Source organism: Chanodichthys erythropterus, chromosome 17, assembly GCF_024489055.1.
Source record: "Chanodichthys erythropterus isolate Z2021 chromosome 17, ASM2448905v1, whole genome shotgun sequence".
In the NCBI taxonomy this organism is placed as follows: domain Eukaryota; kingdom Metazoa; phylum Chordata; class Actinopteri; order Cypriniformes; family Xenocyprididae; genus Chanodichthys; species Chanodichthys erythropterus.
Window position 1 is genome coordinate 4,042,148 of NC_090237.1, and position 27,822 is coordinate 4,069,969.

Sequence of the window (27,822 nt, forward strand, 5' to 3'; positions counted from 1 at the left end):
TAACTTAGAGCGCGAAAGTTGTTCGGCCCGATGAGGTCTATATGTGTACCGAGTTTCATACTAATACGTGCAAGCATGTTTAATATATGGACCAAATTTTCAGACTTTTTTCAAGGGGGCGCTGTCAAGCCCCCCTGCCACGCCCGGGTACCAGCCTCTCCGGCGTCCTAATGGCCGCGGATTCCAATGTGTGTGCCAATTTTCAAGAGTTTTTGAGCATGTTAAGGCCCCCAAAAAGCCCCGGAAGACGAAAAAAAAAAAAAAAAAAAATAAATAATAATCCTTAGAAGAACAAGAGGGCCCTGCGCGAATTTTCGCTTGGGCCCTAATAATCCTTAGAAGAACAAGAGGGCCCTGCGCGAATTTTCGCTTGGGCCCTAAAAAAGTAGAAAAAACAGAGAGAGCTGTAACAAACCAGCACCAAAGAACAATGGCAAAAAACAAGACAAAAAGAGGAGTGTGTATATCTATCTATCTATCTATCTATCTATCTATCTATCTCTCTTATATATATATATATATATATATATATATATATATATATATATATATATATATATATATATATATATATAGGGAGCAGGTAATGCTTAACAGGTGAAGGCAATCAGTCTGAGAGCTGAACAATTAGTGTTCCTATGGAAATAACAAACCAGAAACAAACAAAATGGAACAAAAGACAAGAAACTCACAGAAAGGCTAGTGGACAGTCAAAATATTGTTTCTGTTCTCCAAGCTTTTAACTAAATTCACAAAATTAAAGATGTGGTAAGCAATTTATGAGAGCCTAACAATAGCAAGCTAGCTTTGACAGCATGAGATCCCACCCTCCCTTCAGAGTGCTCTCCAAAGATACGCCTCCTTCAAAACACCTGAACAAGCACAACATTCACATAGAAAATCATGGGTTGCCATCTCGTAATTATGGCTATGATGTGAACACCGAATAATCGCGTTGTTTTGGTTTAGGAGGAACTGTAAAAGGTGGCTGCTGTTTGTTTGAGGAGCTCAGTGACTGTCTGTCTACATCTCTGCACAGCTTGAGGAACACGCCGATGATGTGCCGTCTGCGTGAGCAGGTGTGCGGAGGTAAATAATTTGATCAGCAGACAGGACATTGTATCATTGCATTCAGACCGAGACTTGCACAAAAGAGATATATACATGTTTTTATATTAAGACCACTTCTATTATTGATTGCTATCAGAATGTGAAGAGTTTCAAACAGTGTAACAAAAAGTGTTTATAAAACACTTAGCCTACCCTACCTTTAATCTAGATGATATTGTGCTTTTAGAACAAACTCATCTTGTCTCACAGAATTTACTTGAATGTATCTGACATGAAAATTAATGTTGATCACTTGCAACATTTATTCCTGCTTGATGAATGGCTAAAACTCTTTCCACACCGAGTACAGTGATACGGCTTCTCTCCGGTATGAACTCGCTCATGTGATTTCAGGTGTCCGTACTGATTGAAATTCTTGTCACAATATGAGCACTTGTAAGGTTTTTCTCCAGTATGAATTCTTTGGTGCAGTTTCAGACAGTCAGATCTTGTAAAACTCTTCCCACAGTCCAAACACACATGATCTCTTCCTTTATTATGTGTTTTCTTGTGCTGTTTAAAATTCATCAGCCCAAAAACAGTCATTCCACACAAAGAACACACATAAGGCCTCTCATCTGAATGAACTTTCAGGTGTCGTTTTAGATGTGATGATAAAATAAACTTTGCACCACACTGATCACAGTTAAATGGCTTTTCTCCAGAGTGACGAAGCAGATGATTTTTGAAACCTGTTCCATCTTTGAAAGTCTTCTCACACTGAGTACAGTGATACGGCCTCTCTCCAGTATGAACTCGGTCATGTCTTTTCAGGCGTCCAGACTGAGTGAAACTCTTGTCACAAGATGAGCACTTGTAAGGTTTTTCTCCAGTATGAATTCTTTGGTGCTGTTTCAAACTGTCAGCAGTAATAAAGCTCTTCCCACAGTCACAACACACATGATCTCTCACTCCATCATGTGATTTCTGGTGTAGTTTAAAATAGTCCAGCCGTGAAAATCTCTTTCCACAGAAAGAACACACATAAGGCCTCTCATCTGAATGAACTTTCATGTGTTTTTTTAGCTGTGATGATGAAATAAAATCTTTACGACACTGATCACAGTTAAATAGCTTTTTTCCAGAGTGAAGGAGCAGATGATATCTGAGACCTGGTTCACCAGCATAACTCTTTCCACACTGATTGCATGTATATGGTTTCTCTCCAGTGTGAACTCTTATGTGTACATTAAGGGTTGCTTTATTTGTGAAACTCTTTCCACACTGAGTGCATGTAAACGGTTTTTCTCCAATGTGAACTCTCAAGTGTGTCTTTAGGTTTCCTTTTTGTCTGAAACTCTTTCCACACTGTGAGCAGGTGTGCAGATTTTTGGCCTTTGTTCCTTGAGTTTTTAAGTCGTGTTTCTCCTCTTTAACTTCATTCAGATTGTGCTTTTGCTCCATCACCTCCATCTGATCTAAAATAAACGTATTAGGTACACCTGATTAGGAATCAGGAAACATGAAATTTCAAGTAAGCATTTCTAATGCTAGGACGAGAGATCAGGAATGTATTCCCCTTAAAAACATACCGCAAGTCACGTAACTCCGCCCCGTCCAGTCAGAAGCAACACGGAGGCGAACTCAAAAGCCAACATACACACGCGCACACACAGACAGCGAACGAGTGGCGATCCCCGAAGTGAGATGGCTTTCACTTGCATCTTCACTAAACTTTGTCAACTGTATGTGTTTTAAGGCTTACCAGTTCGGACATTTAAGCGATTTTGGACCAACAGATGTGTATCATTATGTTAAGCATGGATGTAGAATACACAGGGGACGGGGAAGACCTGTCCCCCGCACTTTTAATAAAACGTAAATTCGTCCCCCAAAGATAGTCTATGCATGACCTGTCGTTTTATTCTTAACTAAAATAAGGCAATCTATTCGCTCTAGCAGCATCTGAATAAATCTATGTTCTATGATAAAATGCAGAAACATATTGACTGATGAAATGTCAAGACAAACACACGAATGTGACAAGATATGGATTATTATGTGTGCTTTTCAAGCCATCTCAAGGTATTTATTGACAAAGTATATAATGCAATGCTAATTGACAACCTTTTTAATGTTTATGAAAGAAGTCTCTATGCTTGCCAAGGCATATTATTATTATTTATTAATTCACAGCTACCAAAGCAGTCAACAATGAAGAATCAAGAATGGACACCAACCTATTTGTTCCTCAGTTTCTTCATCTTTTAATCTGGATGGTTCTAGATCACTCATGTCTTCAATCTCCACTTTAATAAACTCCATCTTTAACAGTCACACAGATTTCAGCTGCTACACGTGGAGTTTGTCATTCTCTTGTAGGATGATGTGAATATTCACAGTATTTATAGGCAGAGATCTTCTGTAAAGTGAAACATTAAACACATTTTATTGGTGTGAACAGCTGAAACAGAGTCTGTGAAAACATACACTCTGCCAACATATTATATTACACTCTAATAATAAACCAGGACACACAACGATTTTCATTACATTAATACTAAATATAAACTCTGGAGCTGGTTAATGTTAAACTCTGTAATCTGTAAATATCTCTCACCTGCAGACTTAAAATATATGTCAAAATGTTCCACATTTGCCCTTCATTCATGAACAAAAAAGTACATATAGGTCTGCATATGTTGTTTAAAAAATTCCCCACTCACAGTCATATAGCATGAAGGGGTGTCCCTCATTCCTTATTTTGCCACCCATTATATATATATATATATATATATATATATATATATATATATATATATATATATATATATATAAATAAAACGTAGCTTATATATAAGATAATATAGGCAATAACTAAGTTACCTGTTTGTTTCCAGTGAACAATGGGGCAACTATAAAAACCGAATTTTAAAATTTCAACACTTATTAGACATATCTTCATATATTTAAAGCACTGATGTCTTACCAGATATTCTATTTGTCTGCACAATATAATTTGAACAGATCAAAACAAAACTCACACAACACTCCGTGGTGATACAGCCGTACATGTGCTCTTATTGTCGTAAACATCTACCGTACCGCGACTGCGGGTGTCGCATGTGTTATTCGCTCGTCTTCCTCCAGGAGGCGCGGAATGATTCTGAGATTCCTGAAACCATCACAAGTTTGAATAGCGAGTGTTATTTGATAGTAATATTACTGCATGAAAGATAAAATTAAATAGACACACGACTTCTGTTGCTTTCTCTGATTAGGTCTACACTGTTAATTTGTTAATGAACCTGATGAAAGTGAAAGAAGTAGTCAAACACATCATGACTTCATACTAAAAAAGCCTGGTCAATGTATACAATATTTAAATCTATTTTAATGTAGGTAAATAAAATGCTAATAATGAACTGACACATTATTCACAGTAATAATATAAAGAAAGAAGTATGTCAGTGATATTATTTAAATTTTTACACTTTATGCGACTACACAAGGAGCATCGCAATCAATTTGGCACAAGAGTCAACAAATGCGTCCAATAAGGCCAAAAAAGGTTTGAAGACTCGAAAGCACCTCAAAGAGATCCTGATGTTTGTGATTAATGTGGCAATTTACAACAAAGAAATCTAAGAACTCAAAAATAAAATCAATATATATAAATGATTAAAGAAATCAATAACATGTAAAAGAGTAATAAGATAGCATAATGAATATAACGATTAATGATGATTAAATGAATACATAGCTATCAATGACTAGAATTCATAAAGAGATTAATAAGACTCATTAAAAGTAATAATTATTAATAGAAAAAAAAAGACAATCAAAAGAATAAAGTTAAATATAAATAATTTTGCATACACTGATTGTAGGATTTTTGTTACACTTATTCTCTAATTTTATAGAGGGTTTCAAACAAAGTATTCAAATAAATAAATTAAATGGAAAAGTCTGACTACATATATTGTTCCCCAACAAAACAGAAAAAAACGCCTCTACAAATCTTGTGGCATTTCTAATGTGACAAATACGTACAATTTATCAATATTCTTCTAAATGTTCACTCTCTTTAACTAATAGAATGAAGAGAATTGTTTTGTGCAGATCTGTGGCCACGAATAATCGCAATTGAATAAGTACGTGATTTTTTTTTTTTTTTTACGTGAATGATGATCATTTCTATACATTAATTTTATCTGAATCTCACATTATTTACCTGAAAGAACTATATCTGAGGATAACATTTGTTCAGTGAGTTTTTAAATATGAATTACTAGAGTTTTTGATCAGGTGAAACTCTCTCCTGAGTACAGTGCGGCTTCTCCCCAGTATGAGCTCCTTCATGTGATTTCAGGAGAGAAACTCTTGTCACAAGAATAATAAACGGTTATATAAAACACAGTTTTAATTGTTTCTCAGCTTGTTGTCCTGTAAATCCTATTTTTTTCCAAGCTTATGACTTAGTGCAGCAGGACTTTATAACCCATAGTAAATAATGCAAATGATCATCAGTTTGTTTATAGTTGAACATTAGCTTCTATTTTTTTTTTTTTTTTCTGGTGAACTGAAGCTTTGGTTCTTTATTGTTCTTAAGAAGTCAACAATAAAGGATAAAATGCACTCTTTGTATGATTACATACCTGGTAATTTGGGTTGATTCTACAATAATGCTGTACATCCCAAACATATTTATCACAGTATTAAGATAGAATGTATAAACACATTAATGTGATTGAAACTACTGAACTCATTTTCTGTGTTCATTAAATCTATCAATCAAGACAATGTCACACAACTGTATGAAAAAAAAATGACTCAAATGCAGAGGGAATTGATTTAATAGTTTATTAAATGTCCATAGAGACAAATCTGTTCAACAGAAATGATCAACTTGATTTGCAGCTGAGTTACCTGGGCTGAAGAATTAAATGATGGAATTGCAGAAAGATGCCAGAGTCAGAGTCTATAGCTTTGAAAGCATGAGATCCCACCCTCCCTTCAGAGTGCTCTCCAAAGATACGCCTCCTTCAAAACACATAAACATGCACAACATTCGGATAGAAAGTAATGGGTTGCCATCTTGTAATTACGGCTGAAATGGTGTGAATGCAGAATAATCTTGTTTTTGTTTAGGAGGAACTGTAAAAGGTGGCTGCTGTTTGTTTGTGGAGCTCAGTGACTGTCTGTCTACATCTCTGCACAGCCTGAGGAACACACTGATGACGTGATGTCTGCACAAGCAGTTGTGTGAAGGTATGGAAATACATATGCTGACCGGCAGATAAGGCATTGTATCATTGCATTCGGACCGACTGGAAGAACATTTTTTGGTCCTGAGACTTCCACAGTTGAGATTATATATACACACACACACACACACACACACATTATATATATATATATATATATATATATATATATATATATATATATATATATATATATATATATATATAAACGCTGTAAATAGTCATCATTGCATCTTCACTGAGCGCTTACACAGATACACATGGGATAAATTAATAAAGCAGAGTAGTGACACGTAACCTGGCAAGTATCTTCATTCACCAACTTGCAACACAGACTGCCTTGCTAAAACACACATATGTGGGAGATGCTTAATGGATAAAAATAACTTGAATAAGCCCATTAATGTTTGAGTCATGCTCTTAACGAACTATGTTTTCTTTATTCTTTCCATATTGTGAATAATAAATGTGTAACATTTTGATTTGCTTGTTACAAAATGGAGCCTAACTTTTAGTAATAATTATTTGAGGTAGCCTACTTTTACACTCAGAATTATTCCTTGGCATCCTCACGTACTAAACTGCATTTTTTAATTGTTTTCATGCTGGAGGTACGCTATTATGTCGTGTGCAGAGTGTTGTTAACATCGAAGCTAGCTGGTGAGAGAAAATGGCACTATCAAAGAGTCTAAAGAGGAAAGTTGATAGTGAAAATAGGGCATACAAAGAAGAAAGGAAAGACAACAATGAGTTTATCCTACCTAGTTTTGTAAATGCAAAGCCGGTGTGTCTTATCTGCAACGAATTTGTCGCTGTTTTCAAATAATATAATACCGACACCGTACGCGAGTGGACGACGTTACAAAACATAATAGAACCCATTATGATATTGTCTACACTAGATGCGGCACGGCGCGGCGCGACACAACACATTACATTCCCGACAGTAAACGGATTCCCCATTCTGTTTCTTGATGTAGTCCAAGTGCTTTGCAACGGTCGGTTTGTCGCGTTCAGTGTAGACAGCTTTTAGCTGTTGCGGCGCAGCGCGTCTGGTGTAGATGTTGATAATATTAGATGGCACCACAAGACGAAGAACTATTTCAGAACCGGCCGCAATTAAAATAATCTGGCTGCGGGCGCGGGCCAGATATTATTGCTGGCGGTCCGCCTATGGCCTACCACTGATCTAGATGATATTGTGCTTTTAGGACAAACTCATTTTATCTCACAGAATTCAATTGAATGTATTTGACATGAAAACGAATGTTAATTACTTGTAACATTTTTTCATATGAGTGTGAAGGCCTGATAAATGTCTAAAACTCTTCCCGCACTGAGTACAGTAGTATGGCTTCTCTCCAGTATGAACTCGCTCATGTGATTTCAGGTTTCCAGACAGAGTGAAACTCTTGTCACAATATGAGCACTTATAAGGTTTTTCTCCAGTATGAATTCTTTGGTGCTGTTTCAAATTGTCAGCCGTAGTAAAGCTCTTCCCACACTCCAAACACACATGATCTTTCACTTTATTGTGTGCTTTCTGGTGAAGTTTAAAATGATCCAGCCTGGAATAACCCTTTCCACAAAAAGAACACACATAAGGTCTCTCATCTGAATGAACTTTCAGGTGTGCTTTTAAATTTGACGATGAAATAAAATCTTTACCACACTGATCACAGTTAAATGGTTTTTCTCCAGAGTGAAGGAGCAGATGATATCTGAGACCTGATTCACCAGCATAACTCTTTCCACACTGAGTGCATGTAAACGGTTTTTCTCCAGTATGAATTCTTATGTGTCTGTTAAGGTTTCGTTCATTTTGGAATCTCTTTCCACACTGCGAGCAGGTGTGCAGCTTTTTGGCTTTTGTTCCTTGAGTTTTGAAGTCATGTTTCTCCTCCACTTCATTCAGTTTGTGTTTTTGATCCATCACCTCCATCTGGTCTAAAATAAACATTTTAGGTAGTAAGAATCAGTTCAAAACTTTAAAATTCTAATTAGCATTTCTAATGCAAAGACAAGCAAGCGATCAGGGGTGTATTCCAGAAAACAGGTTATGTGACATACCCGGATATGTTTAAGGGTAAGTAAGTTGATAACCTCAACTTTCAGATCCAGAGCAGGATCTGTTCCAGGGTTAGTTTCCTTTAGAGCTATAAGCACATGTGTCACCTTGTGATGAAGCTCCAGTGGGCATGACAGATTGCTCACAATATTTTATATGTATTTATGTGGATATTTATACTAGGGGGCTGTTGAATGCTCGAATCTGATTGACTGATTAACGTTCTAAGGTGTGCAATTATTTTCAGGGAAACGCACTGCTAAAGTAGTTCTAGGCAGGTCTTGACCGTATTACAGTTCCATATCACTTTGCCAAAGTATTTCAGTTATTTCAAACAGTCCTTACAGCCTATAACAGCAAAAGAAACAAAACCCACAACGACACCAAGCAAATAAATATAGTAAACTATAGGATGAAAACAACAAATTAGTGTCATAGTTTTTTCCACAAAAAACATTTTGTGTCCTGAAAGCGCATCCTCTCACTCATGCGCTCTCTCGAAACGTACACACGCACTGTATAACGTTAGTACACACAAAAATGTTTTGTCTTGAAATACACCATCGAAACAGTTTCTTGAGGTGTGGTAACCGTAGTATAAGTAGAATAATTGACTCCTGGCCATTAAAATCTTAGAAAATAATGCATACCTGAGGTGTTTCTAAGAATTTAATGGCCCAGAGTCAATTATTCCTTACAGCACTATTAAAACAAGGAATTTTTTTTTCAAGGTATATTTGCATATATAAAATTTGCATTTCATACATTGTTGATCTGCATTCAGATTTTTTTTTTTGCAACAAGATGTTTTATATGCTACAATGTACTTCTATAATAAAAAAAGGATATGATATATCTTACCTTTCAAGCAATGTTGAATCAAAATGACTAAACTTATACAGCCATGTTATCTTTGCAAGCACAGATTGCTGTTTAGTTTAATTAGTCTTTCTTTTACTATATAATTAGCATCAAACAAATAATATAGTTCTTATTCACCATTATGAAAGATTATTAAACGAAAAGACTGAAAAATTATTGCACAACCACCAAATAGGTGGCGATATGCACTATATATAAATAGACATTAAACAAAAGAAGAAAGAAGTAGTGGTATGGTGTGCTTTTTCTTAGCATCCTTTTCAATGGTGACTCGTCGATTCGTCACTCTGTTGAGAATGTCTTGTGTGTTAACATATTCTGCATTGGCTGAACTTACTCCTGGACATTTTTTTTGCAACCAGTATACCTCGAGTGATCAAAGTTTGAGTTAATCGACCGAGAGTTCAGGGTTTGTTTGACAGTAAGATAATACTGCTTTCTGGAAAACCCCCAGGTAACGGTTAGTGTCAAATATCAGATCTTTGATGTGGCAAAGGTTAGTTCTGTCATTCACTTGTTAATATTATTAAAATTTAGATGAAAAATGCTTGAAACAAGGTTATGATTTAGATGCATTCCTGTATCATTTATCAATAATTTACTGCTTATTTATTCACAGCCATGAAAGCAGTCAACAATGAAGAATCAAGAATGGACACTAACCTATTTGTTCCTCAGTATCTTCATCTTTTATTCTGGATGGTTCTGAAATACTCATGTCTTCAATCTCCTCTTTAATAAACTCCATCTTTAACTGTCACACAGATTTCAGCTGCTACACCTGGAGTTTGTCCTTCTCTTGTAGGATGAGGTGAATATTCCCAGTATTTATGGGCACATTTTTGTGGGAGGGACATCAGATCTGTGAAATTCAAAAAGAAGTTACTGAATTTATACTGGAACACTTGTTTTAATACTTGTTTTCTTAGTTTTCACCTAATTCATTATGGTGATATCTTTGAGTCCCTCAATTGTCCTCAGTGTGAAAAGATGGATCTCAAAATCATACAGTCGCTGTTCAAATATGCAAAAATGCTTGAAAACTGATGAATCTGCAGGAGCTGGAGGATTTTTCTGACGAACAGAGTTCAGTTTAACTGCCCAGAACAAACAAGAGACTCATGAAAAAAACATCACAAAACAAAAAAACAGTCGTGAATCATCCAGGTAACCACACACAGTGTTGATAATCAAGGGTTTACATACTTATGAATGGGGTTATTTTAATAAATTCAGCTTTTTTTTTTTTTTTTTTTTGTCTTGTGGATTATATGTAAACATCTTTTATGTAAAATATCTTACTCAGGAGAGTAGGCTACTAAATAAAAAAATAACATGCATTTTGTATTATCTCCTTTTATTTTTTTAAAAATTATTCACATTCTCACAGATTCTGCTGCAAGTGGTTCAAGTACTTTTGTACGTTACATATATATATATATAAGTATATATATAGTTTTCAGTGAACGATGGGGCAACAATAAACTTTTATATAAAAACCGAATTTAAAAATCCAAACACTTATGAGACATATCTTCATATTTGTAAAGCACTGATGTCTTACCAGATATTCTATTCGTCCGCACAGTAAAATCAGAAATCAAAGCAAAACAAACTCACACAACACTCCGTGGTGATACAGCCGTAAACGTGCTCCTATTGTCGTGAACATCTACCGTACCGCGCCTGCGGCTGTCGCATGTGTTATTCGCTCGTCTTCCTCTAGGAGGCGCTGAATGATTTTGAGATTCCTGAAACCTCCACAAGTTTGTATAGCGACTGTCAGTCATATGTGATGGTAACATTAGAACATGAAATATCAAATGAAATGGACACACGACTTCTGTTGCTTTCTCTGATTAGGTCTACACTGTTAATTTTTTAATGAACCTGAAACGTTAGTCAAAAACATCATGACTTCATAAAGAAAGCCATATAATAATTAAATCTATTTTAATGTAGTTAAAACATTTGAATAAAATGCTAATATTGAACTATCACATTACTCACAGTAATCATATAAAGAAAGAAATATGCCAGTCAAATTGTACAAATATGTTTAAACCAAAATGTTTATAATGGTGATTATGTCATAATCAACATGACCAGTGAAATGCTACAGTTTCAGATAGATAAATAGATAGATGAAACCTTAAAGAGAATATCACCGATCTTACATTATGTCATGTCTGCAGAGATGGAAACAGACATATTTTGATACAAAGGCATGTCATGTTATCAATTCTGATGGAAAATACACCAACTCGATCTTTCAGCACAGAAGAGACACATTTGGAAATAATCAAACATATATATATATAGAAAAATAAATGATTAAAGAAATCAATAACATGTAAAAGAATAATAAGGCAGCATAACGAATATAATCATTAATGATGATTAAATGAATACATAGCTATCAAAGACTAGAATTCATAAAGAATAGATTAATAAGACTCATAAAAAGTAATAATTATTCATAGAAATAAAAGACATTAATCAAAAGAATACATTTGAATATTAATAATTTCACATACACTAATGACAAATGACTGATTGTTGGTTTTTGTAATAGGTATTTCTCTAATTTTATATAGGGGGTTTAAAAAACAAACACAAAAACTTAAATTCATAGATTAAATTAAACTGACAGAATACACATATTGTTGCCCAACATAACAGTGATCAAACAAAACAGAAAAAAACACCTCCAAATCTTGTGGCATTTTTCTTTTTAACTAAAATATTGAAACAGAGATGTTTTGTGCAGTCCTGTGAGCACAAATAAATGGGAGCAAATGCAATTGAATAAGTGTTTTTTTTTTTTTGTTTTTTTTTTATGTGAACGATGATCTCTACAATTCCTGTTGCATTTCTATACATTTATTTTATCTGAATCTCACATTATTTACCTGAAAGAACTAGATCTGGGGATAACATTTGTTCCGTGTGTTTTACAATATGAATTACTAGAGTTTTTGATCAGGTGAAACTCCCTCCTGAGGACAGTGCGCCTTCACTCCAGTATGAAGTCGCTCATGTGATTTCAGGTGTGCAGACTGAGAGAAACTCCTGTCACAAGATGAGCACTTGTAAGGTCTTTCTCCAGTATGAATTCTTTGGTGCCGTTTCAGACTGTCAGCTGTTGTAAAGCTCTTTCCACAGTCCAAACACACATGATCTCTTATTTCATTATGTGTTTTCTGGTGCTTTTTACATAGATCCAGCCTTGAAAAACTCTTTCCACACAAAGAACACTCATAAGGCTTCTCATATAAATGAACTTTCAGGTGTTTTTTTAGATTTGATGATGAAATAAAATCTTTACCACACTGATCACAGTTAAATGGTTTTTCTCCAGAGTGAAGGAGCAGATGATATCTGAGACCTGATTCACCAAGAAAACTCTTTCCACACTGAGTGCATGTAAACGGTTTTTCTCCAGTGTGAATTCTCATGTGTCTGTTAAGGTTTCCTCTTTTATTTGGGAATCTCTTTCCACACTGTGAGCAGATGTGCAGCTTTTTGGCTTCTGTTCCTTGAGTTTGTAAGTCATGTTTCTCCTCTTTAACTTCATTCAGTTTGTGTTTTTGCTCCATCGCCTCCATTTGGTCTAAAATAAACGTATTATGTAGTTAGAATCAGTTCAAGGAGAAAAACTTGAAAATTCAAGCTTTTCTAAAGCAAAGACAACAAGAGATCAGGGGTGTATTCCAGAAAACAGGTTATGTGACATACCTGGATATATATAAGGGTTAGCTTACTTTAGAGCTACCATATAAAGCTCTATTAAAACAAGGTAATGTTTATTTTATTCAATGTAATGTTATATATAAATAAGCTAGGACACCCTATTGAATTCCATGGTTTTCCATATCAGAACATAATAAAAAATCATCTAGTGCTTGGCAGGTCTTAAAATTTGGAAAATTAAAAACCTCTGATGATCAACAACACATTAGATATCACACCACATCAGTATTTATTTAGCAAAAATAAAGCAAAGATGGAAAAAAAGTTGGTGACAAAGTAAGGACACCCTATGATTCAATTGCCTGCAGATCCAATTTTATCAGCAATAACTTGAAGTAATAATTTTCTGTACTGTAGACTTTATCAGTCTCTCACATCATTATGGAGGAATTTTGGCCCATTCTTCTTTACAACGTTGCTTAAGTTTCTTGAGGTTTGTAGTCTGGATGAGGTCTGGACTTGACTGGGCCATGGCAACACCTTTATTCTTTTCTTTTTTAGCCATTCTTTTGTAGATTTGATGGTGATCTTCAGATCATTGTCCAGTTTCATTACTTAATTTTGGCCAAGCTCTAGGCTTGACATTTGACTCTAGAATACTTTGGTATACAGAGGAGTTCATGGTCGACTCAATGACTGTGACACAAAACAAGGCCCACGTGCATCAATTTTACCGACATTATTAACACTTCTATTCACACTGGTACATTTTCTACAGCATTTAAGCAGGCTAGGATTAGCACACTGATTAAGAATCCCACTCTAAATCCAGCACTTTTAGAAAACTACAGATCAGTATCTCTTCTTCCACTCATTGCAAAGACACTTGAGAGAGTTGTGTTAAACCAACTGTTTACTTATCTCGCACAGAACAACCTCCTTGACAACAACCGCTCTGGCTTCAAGAGTGGCCACTCAACTGAGACTGCCCTGCTCTCAGTTACTGAAGCCCTGAGACTGTCATGAGCAACTTCAAAATCATTAGTACTCATCTTGCTGGATCTGTCTGCTGCTTTTGACACAGTTAACCACCAGATCCTCCTTTCAACCCTCATAAAAAAGGGTATCCCAGGAACCATACTCCAGTAGTTCAAGTCTTAACTCTCAGGTAGGTCCTTCACGGTATCGTGGAATGGTGAGATACCCTGGGGTACCTCAGGGCTCCGTGCTTGGACCACTTCTCTTCTCCATCTACATGTCATCACTAGGTTTTGTCATTCAGGAACATGGGTTTTCCTATCACTGCTATGCTGATTACACATAACTCTACCTCTCATTCCAGATGATCCGACAGTTGCTGCTAGCATCACAGCCTGCCTGACAGCCATATCCGCCTGGATGAAGGACCACCACCTTCAACTCAATCTAGCTAGGACGGAACTGCCAACTCAACACTTCATCATAACCTCTCCATTCAACTTTGTTCGTCAACCATAACTTATACAGCCATGATATATTTCCAAACACAGACTGTTATTTAGTTGAACCAGGTTTTCCTTTTATTATTTAATTAGCATCAAACAAACAATATAGTTCTTATTCATAGTGATTATAGATTATTAATGAAACGATTGAAAATGATTGTACAGCTACCAAGTAGGTGGTGATATGCACTATATGTAAATAGCCATTAAACAAAAGAAAAAAAAGGCACGCTTTTTCTTAGCATCCATTTCCATGGTGACTCATCAATTCATCTCTTTGTTAAAGGGGCTATGCGTAGTATTTTTACTTTAATAAAGCATAAAAATACCCCAATATGTTTGCCAGTTTATCCAACAGTACTTAGACATCACAGGTTGCCAGTTGGCAGAAAACACCAGGTATTGCAACCATGGAAACCAGCAAACAAACTGGGTCAGAGAATCGCAGATTCTACTTGACCTAAAAAGCCTCTGAATCCATCTAAATATCTCTATGAACAACAGCATATTAAAACAGATAAATCAACTCATCAGCTTACAGTGTGTAAGTCTCCTCAGCTTTCATTGTCAATTGCGCTCCCTCTTGTTGCGTGTCAAGCTGGCCACCCATGTCTTTGAACGAGGAGGTGGGGCAAACAATATTTTGAATTTGGACTGCAGTACCTATTTCGACCACTGTCATTCCTACATAGAGCCCCTTTAAGAATGTCTTGCGTTTTAACTGAACATATTCTGGGTTGGCTGAACTTACACCTAGACGTGTTTTGGAACCAGCATTCATCAAGTAAGCAAGGTTTGGGTTAATCGACCGAGAGTTCAGGGTATGTTTGACTGTAAGATAGTCTTGCTTTCTGGAAATCCCCCAGGTAACTGTTAGAATCAAATACCAGATCTTTGATGTGGTAAAAGTAGGGCTGGGTACCGAACTCGATACTTTTTAGGTACCGATCGAACTGCCTCGATACTACCGAGTATCGAAAAGTGTCTTGTCATTCGGTACCAAATTTCGGTACCTCAGAATGGAGCCGAGTAGAGGGGCGGAGAAATGCTTTCGCTGTCTCGTTGAGGAGCACATAACGTTGCGCTACATTATTATTTATATCTAAATATATAAAACTATACGCGCGAGAGAGACCCTATGTGCGAGAGGGCGAGTGAATCAACGGTTTCGTTTTCAGTTTATCTCCGAATGGACGGGTGAGAAACGGCTGTTTATGTGAGCAACCGGTTCACTACAGATAATACTGGTAACAGAAAACAAAAATGTCGCACTGCCTGCAGAAACAGCGGAACGCGCAATGTTTTTTAGACTAGTTATGGACAGGTACAACACACAGCAGCTTTACATCAGCGTTCGTCCCTCAAGTCTATGGAAACACGCGACCGGTTCGTGACAGGCTCGTTCGCCTGCACGAGCACAGGCTCTGCCTCTGGCTCCAGAACGCGAACAATTCTGCTGAAAAAGGGGTATCCGCGTCCTCCTGATACTGCGGATAATCTGCGGGTCGGGCCAAGTAATAAAAAAATAACATTCAAATTAATTGCGGGTGGATGAGAGATGAATCATTAATGTGTTGATTTTAATAAAGACACAGAACTCTTATTTCAACGAACTTGCGTCACTCTTACTTCCGCTTTGATCTTGTTAATAATAATTAATTTTTTGAAGAACAATTGCTGAGTGATTTAAAAAGAGCCTCACATACTGAATTTTTGCATTGAAAACTAAACTTTATTAAAACTATTTGCACTGATTTATTGTGTTGGGTAAATTTAGTTAATTTGTGCTTTTTTTATTCCCCGCAGTGGCTCAGGAGATGAGTCTTTGAGTCTGAAAAAAGTCAACAAAATTAAAATATAAAACCAAATATTTTTTTTTTTTTTGAGGTTATGTAATCTTGTTTAAACAGATTTTATAAAATTGGTATCGAAAAAGGTATCGTTTAGGTATCGGTATCGAAGTCAAGGTATCGGTATCGTCTCGGTATCGAAAATTTTTGAACGATACCCAGCCCTAGGTAAAAGTTAGTTCTGTCATTCACTTGTTAATAAGATTAAAATTTAGATGAAAAATGCTAGAAACAAGGTTATGATTTAGATGCATACTGTGTCATTTATCATCCATATACTGCTTATTAATTCACAGAATTATTGAAGAATCAAGAATGGACACCAACCTATTTGTTCCTCAGTATTTTCATGTTTTACTCTGGATGGTTCTGGATCACTCATGTCCTCAATCTCCACTTTAATAAACTCCATCTTCACACAGATTTCAGCTGATACAGCTGGAGTTTGTCCTTCTCTTGTAGAATGATATGAATATTCCCAGAATTTATTGGTGAACTGTTGTGGGAGAGATCTGCCAAATTCAAAGAGAAGTTAAAATATTTCAGTATAAATTCAGTAATTACATTTAGATAACTTGAACATGCTTGTTTTCTGATATAGAGAAATGTTGAGAATTTTGATGTGGTTACATATTAGTTGCATTCAACAAAAATTTTGTTTAATTCTTGTCTAAAGTGAAACAACCATAATTTTTAACTGAGATGCTGAAAAGTCTTTTTGTCTCCAAAAGTTCCCTGTTTTCACCTCAATATCTTTCACTGGCAGTTTTGAAATATATGGCAAAATATTCCACATTTTCCCTTCATTCATGAACAAAAAGTATATACAGGTCTGCAAATGTATGTTAAAAAATTCCCCACTCATAGTCATATAGCATTAAGGCCCATTCACACCAAGAACGATAACTATAAAGATAGTGATAGATGTAGATCTGAAAATCATTCTAAATATAAAAGAATAGCACTGTCCACACCAGATATAACAATAACGATATAAAGAAACAATATTGTTGGGATCACTTTCAGAAAGATTTTTTCCATCTCTTGAACAATAAAACACTGTCAGCCAATCAGAATCCATTCTAATTTAAGGGCCCACGCATTTAAAATGGCAGACCACATTGTGGAGAAGTTAATCGCTGAGGTCCAGGAAAAACCACCACTGTTTGACAAGTCAACCCCTTTTCAAGGATACTTTAAAGAATAAAGTATATTGCCAGGTTAGCAAACAGTGTAAAATAAAATTACCTCAGGTATCCAGCGCTAGTTTTGACAACACTGTCTTGCTTCCTTTTGAAGTTGCAGTGAAAAAGACTAGGCATTGTTTTTATTCCACTACATTGACTTTGTCAGCCAAATTCACTGTTAGATTAGATCTATTACACAAGCTATTCACTTGAAGCAGCATGCTGAGGACATCTGCTGGTTAAAGCTGTGTAAATGCAACAAGAACAGCAAAAAATGTTGTACACACAGCACTTATGCTTAGAATAAACAGACAAGTTAACGTTCGTTGGTGTGGATGCATATAGTTATCGTTATAGTTACCTTTATAGTTATTGTTCTTGGTGTGAAGGGTTGGAACCTTCAGTGTGGCAAAATAAGGGACACCCATTCATGTCCCCCAACCCATCTGCCCCTAATGACAGCGTTTAAGGACACACGTAAAGAATAAGACTTGAACTGATTTATTTATTTATTTATTTATTTTTTTTTCAATAAAACTTGACAGCCCAACTATAAAATATAAGATCATGTATATGGACCAACCAAACACCTGACAAATGCTGATGTATTTCAGAAGTGGTGTGTAATGCAGCTACTACTAGCCACTCTGGCAGGTTAAACATTTTAAATATAATTGACCTAAATAAATTTTTCAATTGTAGCCTTTTAAAGGGCATCTGAAATGATGAACTAAGTGCAATGTAGTGTTGTCAAAAACATCGATGTTTTCATACACAACTATACTGAAATGTAATACATGTACATTTTTACATGTTTTGTGGTTACATACTACAATAAAACTTTATATAAAAACCGAATTTAAAAATCCATACACTTATCAGACGTAATATCACATTTCTTCATATTTTTAAAGAACTGATGTCTTACCAGATATTCTATTCGTCCGCACAGTAAAATCATAAATCAAAGCAAAACAAACTCACACAACACTCCGCCGTGATACAGCCGTAAACGTGCTCCTATTGTCGTGAACATCTACCGTACCGCGTCGCATGTGTTATTCGCTCGTCTTCCTCTAGGAGGCGCTGAATGATTCTGAGATTCCTGAAAAACCATCACAGGTTTGCAGCGATTGTCAGTGTTATTTTGATAGTAATATAAGAGCATGAAATATAACATGAAATAGACACACGACTTACATTACTGTCTCTGATTAGGTCTACACTGTTAGGCTAATTTGTTAATGAACCTGATGAAAGTGAAAGAAGTAGTCAAAACATCATTCATTCATACTGAAGAAAGCCTGGTCAGTGTATAAAATATTTAAATCTATTTTAAGGTAAATAAAACATTTGACTTAAATGCCAATAGTTACTAATTATATTATAATGAAATATGTAAATAATGTAACATTTTTACACGTTATGTGACTTACACAAGGAGCACTGCAATCAATCTGGCATGAGAATCAACAAATGTAGGCTACTTTTGTAGAGTAAAAGTGTCCAGTAAGGCCAAAAAAGACTTGAAAAGCGATCCAAAGAGATCCTGAAGCTTGTGATTAATGTGGTAATTTACAACAAATAAATTGAAGACATCAGAATAAAAAAGTCAAATTGAGAAAATAGTTTCAAAATGACTGATGCAGTGAGATTCAGGAAGACAAGCAATGATTATGTCGGATACAAATTTATTAAGTAAAAATGTACAATTGTAAAGACAACAATTGAATCAAATATGGAAATTGTATAAATGTGTTTAAACAAAATAAAAAAAGAATTAAATGAAAGTGACTAAAGATATATTCGGTATCCCAACAAAACATACCTTGCTATGCATTAATTTTTATCTGAATCTCACATTATTTACCTGAAGACACAAGTTTGGGGGCTCGATCCCCTGCCCTTTTTCGAAATTAATCAAAAGTGCCCCTCTCAGACAAATAGCAATGATAATATTGTGGTCAATAAAACAAAATTCATTTAAATTATAATTTACATGACAATAGTAACGAATCTCTCAAAAACCTGAAAATTCTAAGTAGGCCTACAGGTCTCTGCAGGACAGTAATAGGAGGTACCAGATCAGTGGGTGAGGCCAGGCCGATGGAAAAAAAAATAAAACCAAAAAAAATTTTTTTTTTCATCAATAATCAAAGCTAGTGTGTAGATTTAATTAAAAAAAACCCTCTATAATACATAGTTTAAAATATTACATAATTCATCAGTGCCTTTGTCATACACCAACCCATCGTGATATCGCACAAGATGTTCAAATTTCATTGGACAATGTGAAGTAGAGCGGTAATTTTCCATTCTAATTTATTAATCGGTTGAAAATTACATGGACAGACAAGCTTTTTATGTGGTTTGTCTCATTCTAAATCAAGTTGCATTGTTGACAAAATGAATGTTAACTGACTGCAACGCACTGCACAAAACCATGCAGCACCAAAAGGCGCATTACTGGTAAGAAGTGTTGTATTAATTTAGTGTATTTATGCATATTGATGCACAGTATACCATGTGATGAAACGATCATAGTTAATGAAGCCCAAGTGCCACCTACAGGCCTATTATGTGAAGTGAAGGCTGGCGAAATGGTGATGTGAAAGAGCTTTATTATATTACCATTTTTGATTATTATGCAGCATTATGAAAAGTCTCTTAAGCTCATCCATTTATTTGATCAAAAACAGCAATATTGTGAAATATTACAATTTAAAGTAATGGTTTTCTATTTTAATATAGTTTAAAATATAATTTGTTCACATAATTTATGCTGTTCTTTTTTTAACATCAAAGAATCCTGGGGGAAAGAAGTATCACAGGTTATAAAAAATATTAAGCAGCAGAACTGTTTGCAACATTGATAATAAATCAACATATTAGCATGATTTCTTAATGATCATGTGACACTGAATACTAGAGTATTGATGCTGAAAAATTCAGTTTTGCTTCACAGAAATAAATTATATTTTAAATTATATTAAAATAGAAAACCATTATTTTAACTGTAATAATATTTCACAATACTACATTTGTTTTCTGTATTTTTGATCAAATAAATGCAGGCATGATGAGACTTCTTGCAAAAACACAAAACAGTAATGTATCCAAACTTTTGACACACACACATTTATCTATTTATTTATTTACATGAATTGCCCCTTTTTTTACATTAGAGCCCCTGCAGAACTCTCTGCACATCCCTGCTCCTAAGTGTCTTTGAAGTGTACTGTATGTGGAGAGCAAATGGTACAGAAGGGGTATAGCGCTCAGTGGGGAACCTTGACATTACGGAGCCTGCATGGGTGATTGTGTTTGATCACTCCAGAAGCTGTAACGGTTTCTCTCCAGTGTGAACTCTCATGTGTTCATTAAGGTTTCCTTTATTTGTGAAACTCTTTCCACACTGAGTGCACGTATACGGTTTCTCTCCAGTGTGAATTCTTGTGTGTTTATCAAGGTCTCCTTTTTGTTTGAAACTCTTCCCACACTGAGTGCATGTATACGGTTTCTCTCCAGAGTGAATTCTCGTGTGTCTGTTAAGGTCTCCTTTTTGTCTGAAACTCTTTCCACACTGAGAGCATGTAAACGGTTTCTCTCCAGTGTGAACTCTCATGTGTTCATTAAGGTTTCCTTTATTTGTGAAACTCTTTCCACACTGAATGCATGTATATGGTTTCTCTCCAGTGTGAACTCTCATGTGTTTATCACGGTGTCCTTTTTGTTTGAAACTCTTTCCACACTGAGTGCATGTATATGTTTTTTCTCCAGTGTGAACACTTTGGTGCAGTTTCAGATTACTTGATGTTGTAAAGCTCTTCCCACACTCAGAACACACATGATCTTTCACATTATTATGTGCTTTCTGGTGCTGTTTACATATATCCAGCCTTGAAAAACTCTTTCCACAGAAGGAACACACATAAGGCTTCTCATCTGAATGAACTTTTAAATGATAATGGAAACTTGCTACTTGAGAAAAACTCTTTCCACACTGAGTGCATGTATACGGTTTCTCTCCAGTGTGAACTCTCATGTGTACATTAAGGGTTCCTTTTTTTGTGAAACTCTTTCCACACTGAGTGCATGTATACGGTTTTTCTCCAGTGTGAATTCTTATGTGTGCGTTAAGGTTTCTTTTATCTGTGAATTTCTTTCCACACTGAGTGCATGTATACGGTTTTTCTCCAGTGTGAATTCTCATGTGTTTATTAAGCTCTCCTTTTTGAATGAAACTCCTTCCACACTGAGTGCACGTAAATGGTTTTTCTCCAGTGTGAATTCTTATGTGTCCATTAAGGTTTGATTTATTTTGGAATGTCTTTCCACATGGTGAGCAGGTGTGCAGCTTCTTGGCTTTTGTTTCTTGAGTTTTGAAGTCATGTTTCTCCTCTTTAACTTTGAGTTTGTGTTTTTGCTCCATCACCTCCATCTGGTCTAAAATAAACATAATAGGTAGTTTGAATCAGTTCAAGGAGAAAAACTTGAGAATTCAAGTTAACATTGCTTATGCAGAGATATAAGGGGTGTATTCCAGGAAGCAGGTTATGTGAAATACCTGTGTATGCTTAAAGGATTAGTTCACTTTAAAATGAAAATGACCCCAAGATTTACTACACCTCAAGTCATCCTAGGTGTATATCTGCGGTTCTTGAGGTAAATAAACTTACAGTTTCTCTATTTGTAGACATACTGCTGCCGTGAGAGACTCAGGTAGGCTGATTTACAAATGCTTATTCTCTCTCAACTGTATTAGTCTGCTATCAATGGCTCAAGCTTCCGTTACTAGTTCTGAAATTAAGTTTCAGAATTAGCAATGGAGGCTTGCGATGAAATGCATAAGAAATTAGTGTTTTAAGGAAAAAAACCTGACAAATACGACATCTGTCTTGAGGTGTGGTAACCGTAGTATAAGCATAATAATTGACTTGGGGCCACTGAATTATAAAAATAATACATACCTGAGGTGAAACCGCATTACCACATCGGGTGTGCATTATTCTCTAACAATTCAACAGCTCATCATCAATTATTTCTTATATAATTTGCATCTCACATCGTTGATCTGCATTCAGACCTTTTTTAGTAAAATGATGTTTTTTATGCTACAATGTACTTCTATAATAAAAATCATATATATCATACTTGTCAAGGAATGTGGAAGCAAAATCACTAAACATATACTGCCATATTAACTTCGCAAGCACAGACTATTATTTAGTTGAACTTTATTTTTATTATATAATTAGAATCAAACAAACAATGTAGCTCGTATTCACATGATTAAAGATTATTAAACGAAGCAATTGAAAAATAAATGCACAACCACCAAATAGGTGGCGATATGCACTAAGCATGTAAATAGCCTTAAAGAAGAAGAAAGTAGTAATATAGCGCTTTTCTTAGTGACCATTTCCACAGGACTCGTTGATTCTTCACTTTGTTAAGAATGACTTGTGAGTTAACTCTGAACATATTCTGGGTTGTCTGAACTTACTCCTGGAATTGTTTTTTGGATTTTCCTTTTTCAAGGTTATGATTTTGATGCATTACTGTATCATTTATCATCCATATACTGCTTATTAATTCACAGAATTATTGAAGAATCAAGAATGGACACTAACCTATTTGTTCCTCAGTATCTTCATCTTTTATTCTGGATGGTTCTGAAACACTCATGTCTTCAATCTCCTCTTTAATAAACTCCATCTTTAACAGTCACACAGATTTAAGCTGCTACACCTGGAGTTTGTCCTTCTCTTGTAGGATGATGTGAATATTCCCAGTATTTATTGGTGAATTGTTGTGGGAGGAGCTTCACTGCAGGTGTGGACTGTGATCACTGTGATACTGACACCCACAGGACCAGATCTGGAAAAATCAAGTTACGTAAACACAGTCAGATATGTTTTAGATGAATATAAACAGTGGAGAAAGGAAACACATGTTTAACAGTATAATGGATCTGTGTGTCAGGTCTTAAAGTGACAGCAGCCTAATATACCTGCCAAATTATGAAATAATATTAAAAATATATCTATGGAAGTTGTTTTCCTCATGGTATCAATGTCAAAACTGTTGCCAGTGAAAATGCAGAGTGTAGTAACTTTGGAAAACTCCTAGCTACAGTGGCTGATGAGCAAAACAAGTTGTCAAGCCCTGAACAGAACACATTTTATTTTATATGATTTTACATATGATTATTTTATTTATTTCTAAAGAACTCCTGTTCTGTCTGTGTACATTTGAGTCACTCTGCAAATAAACTAACCTAACTCTTTTTTAAACTCCTTTTTAAAATGTCACACATTGTGTCACAAACTATACATACAGTACTATATATAATCAATATTGCATTTATTGGACCAAAATTCAGGAGAAATAGTAATATTGTGAAAGAATATATTTTAAAATGTAATTTATTTCTGTGAAACAAAGCTGAATTTTCAGTATCATTACTCCAGTCTTCAGTGTCACATGACCCTTCATAAATAAATCTAATATGCTAATATGCTGTTCTTTGTATTTTTTATCAATGTTGGAAACCGTTGTGCTGCTTAATATTTTTTGGAACCTGTGATACTCGTTTCAGGTTTCATTGATTAATAAAAAGAACAGCATTTATTTAAAAAAAATAAATCTTTTCTAACAATAATAAATTATAAAACATTTTACGATCACTTTTTTTGTCAATTCAACACATCCTTGCTGAATAAAAGTAATAATTTCTTTCATATAAAGAAAGAAAAAAAATTACTAACTTTAATCACAGGAATAAATAATATTTAAAGTATATAAAGATAAATACCTGTTTGTTTCCAGTTAACAATGGGGCAACAATAAACTTTTATTCAATTCAATTCAATTCAATTCACATTTATTTGTACAGCGCTTTTCACAATACATATTGTTTCAAAGCAGCTTTACAGAGAATGCATGTCAACAAGAATGTAATAATTTAGGTAATTATTTAACAAAAACATTTATAAAAATTTTATAATTTTTTTTTTTTTTTTTTAAAATCCAAACACTTGTAAGCCATATTAGCCTCGTTCTGACTTGTTAGTCCGATTTTTGTGCATATCTGATTTAAATCCGTTCAGATATAGCAAGCCTGATTGAACGGGGGTCATTCCTGGTATGTAGTAACATTTTGGCTGCATAAGTGTTGGAAAAAAAGGTTCATGATTTTCATGTTTTTAGCATTCTACCAAAATAGTGACATGTTTATTTATTAGGAATACATATTGGTCAAGCTCAGGGACTCAAAAAAAGAATAATTATAGGTAGATTGTTCAGACACTGGCCATGAAAATATTCCACCCTGTTAGGGACATATACATAGTCATCACAACATGTTAATAATGTAAATGTTAAACAAAAATGAGCTTTTCTTGGATGGTATATGTCCCTTTTGCCATCTTAGTATTTTTTATTCTTGACAAAATAACAAAACAATTATTGATGAATAGAATATGTCTTGATGATTAAGAACAGGTACTTTTTTGTGCCCATTTTTGCCAATAGGATGGCAAATGATATATATATATTTTTTTTTTTTTTTTTTTTTTTTTTTTTTTTGCTCAAAAACATATATATGCTGTTAGTGCTCCTCACCTCACAAAATAAGACAAAAGTAAATTTTTATGCCAAATATCTAATGTTGCTGTCAAATTATTATTTAAAATTACTTGTCTAACAGGGTGGAAAGGAGCATAACAGGGTGTAACACCAGTGTTAACAGGTTCTAACAGTGGATGAGCTTTCCGTCATTGTCCTGCATGGTTTGCCATTTGCCATCTTTAATGTGTGGAACTGCAACTATATAATGTTGTTTCAAAACAAAAAATAAAAATATAAATAAATAATCCAGATTTCCTTTGGGAGAGGGACACACACACACACACACACACACACACACACACACACAAAAAACCTGCTATGTGGTTTCTTATCACAATCAATCATGGTGCTGCTCAGATGGCTAGAGAATGCCATTTTTTGAATAACAACAGTATATTTGAAATATTTGTTTTCTGAAAATGAAAATATCTTTTTTTCTCTTTTTTTTTTTTTGTAAATGTAGGTCAGTATCACTGATACTAATACTGGTACTGATGTTTCTATTAAAAAATTATGAAATTTATATTTTTTTACATTATATACATTCACATTACAGTATAACTGTGATCAATTTCAACATTTATTAGACTTTGAAAATAACTTTTAAGTTAAGAAAAATTGTACCATATGAGGGTCTTTGGCTTGTAACAATAGTAGAATCCTTTTTGGTGCTGAATAGAGCCCCTTTTTATAAGGTTCTCTGTGCAGTTTATATTATTATTACAATTTGAATGTTAAACTTTTAAGAAATAATTCATTTAATATAATAAAATATATACATATGTATACAATTTGCTTATATATTTATATATATTAAATACTATTTATTCTATTAGAATTTCCTCGTTAGTTTCACATTCCAAAAAACTGGAAAATTTTGAGCTAAGTTAGCCATAGCTCTTTGAGTGATCAACATTTAACTAGCTAACCTTCTATAGATAAACAGAACTTTTATAACTATGTCAGATTTGTTTTTACATTTTTTTGATAGGACAAACATTCTCCATAATATAGCCTAACAGGGTGGAAATTTGAGGGTGGGACAAGTAGGATAACATTTCAAAAACCAAAAAAAAAGTTTTTGTACAGGTGAATTCCAGCAGGAAAAAGAATTGATGTCACTTCTTGAAAATGGTCTCAATGAAATTGCAGTTGGTTTTGGAAGGCGAGAAAGTACTAACAGGGTGGAAGATGACTACAGGGACACGGTAATTGAGGAAAATTAAAAAAAAAAAAAAAAACTACATTTTCATATGATTTATATGTATGATTAGAGGCAGTTTAGCCTAGTCTATAACATAATTTAAAAATATTTTGAGGTTTTTATCATTTCATGGTTTATATTTCTTGTGAAAATTGATTACTTTGCACTGAGGACATGATAAAATTTAATGCATACATCAATAAAAAGGTGTGTAAAATACAAAATAGTTTTTTTTTTTTAATTACTGCATAACAGGAATGACCCACGGCCAAAAATCACATGAAATGCCATTATAAAAAATACGGAATAAAGCCGTTCATACCTGCCTCCTATGTTTCTGCCGTTCTCATCATAACGCAGTAGTCCAGCGCCAATGGCTACACGTTGTCATGATGTACAGTTAAATAAGTCAACATCTGTATTGAAAATCCCTCCATGTTACGGTTGTTGTTGTTTTTGGCGTATACCTAAACACGCAACGTCATTGCCATAGAAACCAATGCGGATATTCCGGAAAACAAAAAAGCGCCATGGACACACAAATCGGATCTGAACACTTGCTATAAACAGTGTGGACATTCATTTTTTTTTGGGGGGGGGGGGGGGGGGGGAATCAGATTCCAATCGGATACACGAGTAATCATATTTGGACTGACAGTCTGAACGAGGCTAATATCACATATTCATATTTTAAATAACTGATGTCTTACCAGATATTCTATTTGTCCGCACAGTATGATTTTAACAAAAAGCAGGCTCCGCCGTGATACAGCCGTAAACGTGCTCTTATTGTCGTAAACATCTACCGTACTGCGCCTGAGGGTGTCCGCATGTGTTATTCACTCGTCTTCTTCCAGGAGGCGCTGAATGATTCTGAGATTCCTGGAACCATCACAAGTTTAGCGATTGTCAGTGTTATTTGATAGTAATATTAGACACACTTCAGTTGCTTTCTCTGATTCTACACTATTAAATATTGAGTCAGATCAGTCTAAAAATAATACATTTACAAAACAAAATTCGTAAATGTACAGCACAATTCACATTTACAAAACCCGATTCGCAAATTCAAAAACACAAGTAAAAAGCATAAATATTTCCCTATATGCTCACACAAATGCACCTTACCTAAATACATTTAAAATGTTTACACATATGTAGGGGATAGTGGGGTAAGATGAGCCATTTTTTACTTGTGTGGTCCTCAAGTTAAGGGAAAATGAGGCAGAAGTACAATGAAAGTATTTAAACTAATTTCAGGATGTTTTCTATCATTTAAATGATCAGAATAAATCTATGAAAAAGGATTCTAAAAGCTTCTTATAAAAAAGTGTTTCTTTGGCTCAAATTACCCCAGGTTAGGGATAAGTTGAGCCGAGTCAGTAGGTGGGTGTAAAGATATTTTTTTTACCTATTTTAAAAAATAATTTTAATATCGAAATTTCCTTTTACAAATATTCTTTGTAAAAATATTTGTAATTTTTTTTTAGCTTTTTTTAAAGCTA

At 34.7% G+C, this 27,822-nt stretch overlaps 3 protein-coding genes across 6 annotated transcripts; all 3 read right to left on the bottom strand.

Annotated features, from left to right (window-relative positions):
• Positions 1 to 629: 629 nt before the first annotated feature.
• LOC137004353 (zinc finger protein 235-like) lies at positions 630 to 4,115 on the bottom strand. Its single transcript, XM_067364607.1, has 4 exons — positions 4,040 to 4,115; positions 3,291 to 3,472; positions 2,241 to 2,528; positions 630 to 2,156 (listed from the first exon to the last, which is right to left on the bottom strand). Exons 2-4 carry the CDS (start codon positions 3,373 to 3,375, stop codon positions 1,360 to 1,362), a joined length of 1,170 nt encoding a protein of 389 aa, XP_067220708.1. The 5' UTR covers positions 3,376 to 3,472; positions 4,040 to 4,115; the 3' UTR covers positions 630 to 1,359.
• Positions 4,116 to 6,545: 2,430 nt separating this feature from the next.
• LOC137004372 (zinc finger protein 239-like) lies at positions 6,546 to 10,920 on the bottom strand. Of its 4 annotated transcripts, XM_067364632.1 has the most exons (4): positions 10,832 to 10,912; positions 10,204 to 10,364; positions 9,931 to 10,129; positions 6,546 to 8,264 (listed from the first exon to the last, which is right to left on the bottom strand). In XM_067364632.1, the coding sequence occupies exons 3-4, from the start codon at positions 10,013 to 10,015 to the stop codon at positions 7,591 to 7,593; spliced, it is 759 nt and encodes a 252-aa protein (XP_067220733.1). In that variant the 5' UTR covers positions 10,016 to 10,129; positions 10,204 to 10,364; positions 10,832 to 10,912; the 3' UTR covers positions 6,546 to 7,590. The 4 variants fall into 4 exon arrangements, with proteins under 4 accessions (XP_067220733.1, XP_067220734.1, XP_067220732.1 ...); XM_067364633.1 differs by having other exon boundaries at positions 9,931 to 10,364; positions 10,888 to 10,920; XM_067364631.1 differs by having other exon boundaries at positions 9,931 to 10,364.
• A 582-nt stretch (positions 10,921 to 11,502) lies between these two features.
• On the bottom strand, positions 11,503 to 26,893 carry LOC137004381 (zinc finger protein 658B-like). Its single transcript, XM_067364644.1, has 4 exons — positions 26,640 to 26,893; positions 23,115 to 23,361; positions 20,855 to 21,927; positions 11,503 to 12,725 (listed from the first exon to the last, which is right to left on the bottom strand). Exons 2-4 carry the CDS (start codon positions 23,197 to 23,199, stop codon positions 12,237 to 12,239), a joined length of 1,647 nt encoding a protein of 548 aa, XP_067220745.1. The 5' UTR covers positions 23,200 to 23,361; positions 26,640 to 26,893; the 3' UTR covers positions 11,503 to 12,236.
• Between the last annotated feature and the right edge of the window lie 929 nt (positions 26,894 to 27,822).

Coding starts and splice junctions, on each gene's coding strand:
- LOC137004353 (XM_067364607.1), bottom strand. CDS start 3,375: ATGGAGTTTATTAAAGTGGAGATTGAAGACATGAGTGATCTAGAACCA. Junction 2,529..3,290: donor AGAAACTGAGGAACAAATAG/GTTGGTGTCCAT, acceptor CGTTTATTTTAG/ATCAGATGGAGGTGATGGAG. Junction 2,157..2,240: donor ATGCAATCAGTGTGGAAAGA/GTTATGCTGGTG, acceptor AGTGTCGTAAAG/ATTTTATTTCATCATCACAG.
- LOC137004372 (XM_067364633.1), bottom strand. CDS start 10,015: ATGGAGTTTATTAAAGAGGAGATTGAAGACATGAGTATTTCAGAACCA. Junction 8,265..9,930: donor AGATACTGAGGAACAAATAG/GTTAGTGTCCAT, acceptor TGTTTATTTTAG/ACCAGATGGAGGTGATGGAT.
- LOC137004381 (XM_067364644.1), bottom strand. CDS start 23,199: ATGGAGTTTATTAAAGAGGAGATTGAAGACATGAGTGTTTCAGAACCA. Junction 21,928..23,114: donor AGATACTGAGGAACAAATAG/GTTAGTGTCCAT, acceptor TGTTTATTTTAG/ACCAGATGGAGGTGATGGAG. Junction 12,726..20,854: donor AAGGAAACCTTAATGAACAC/ATGAGAGTTCAC, acceptor CTTAACAGACAC/ATGAGAATTCACACTGGAGA.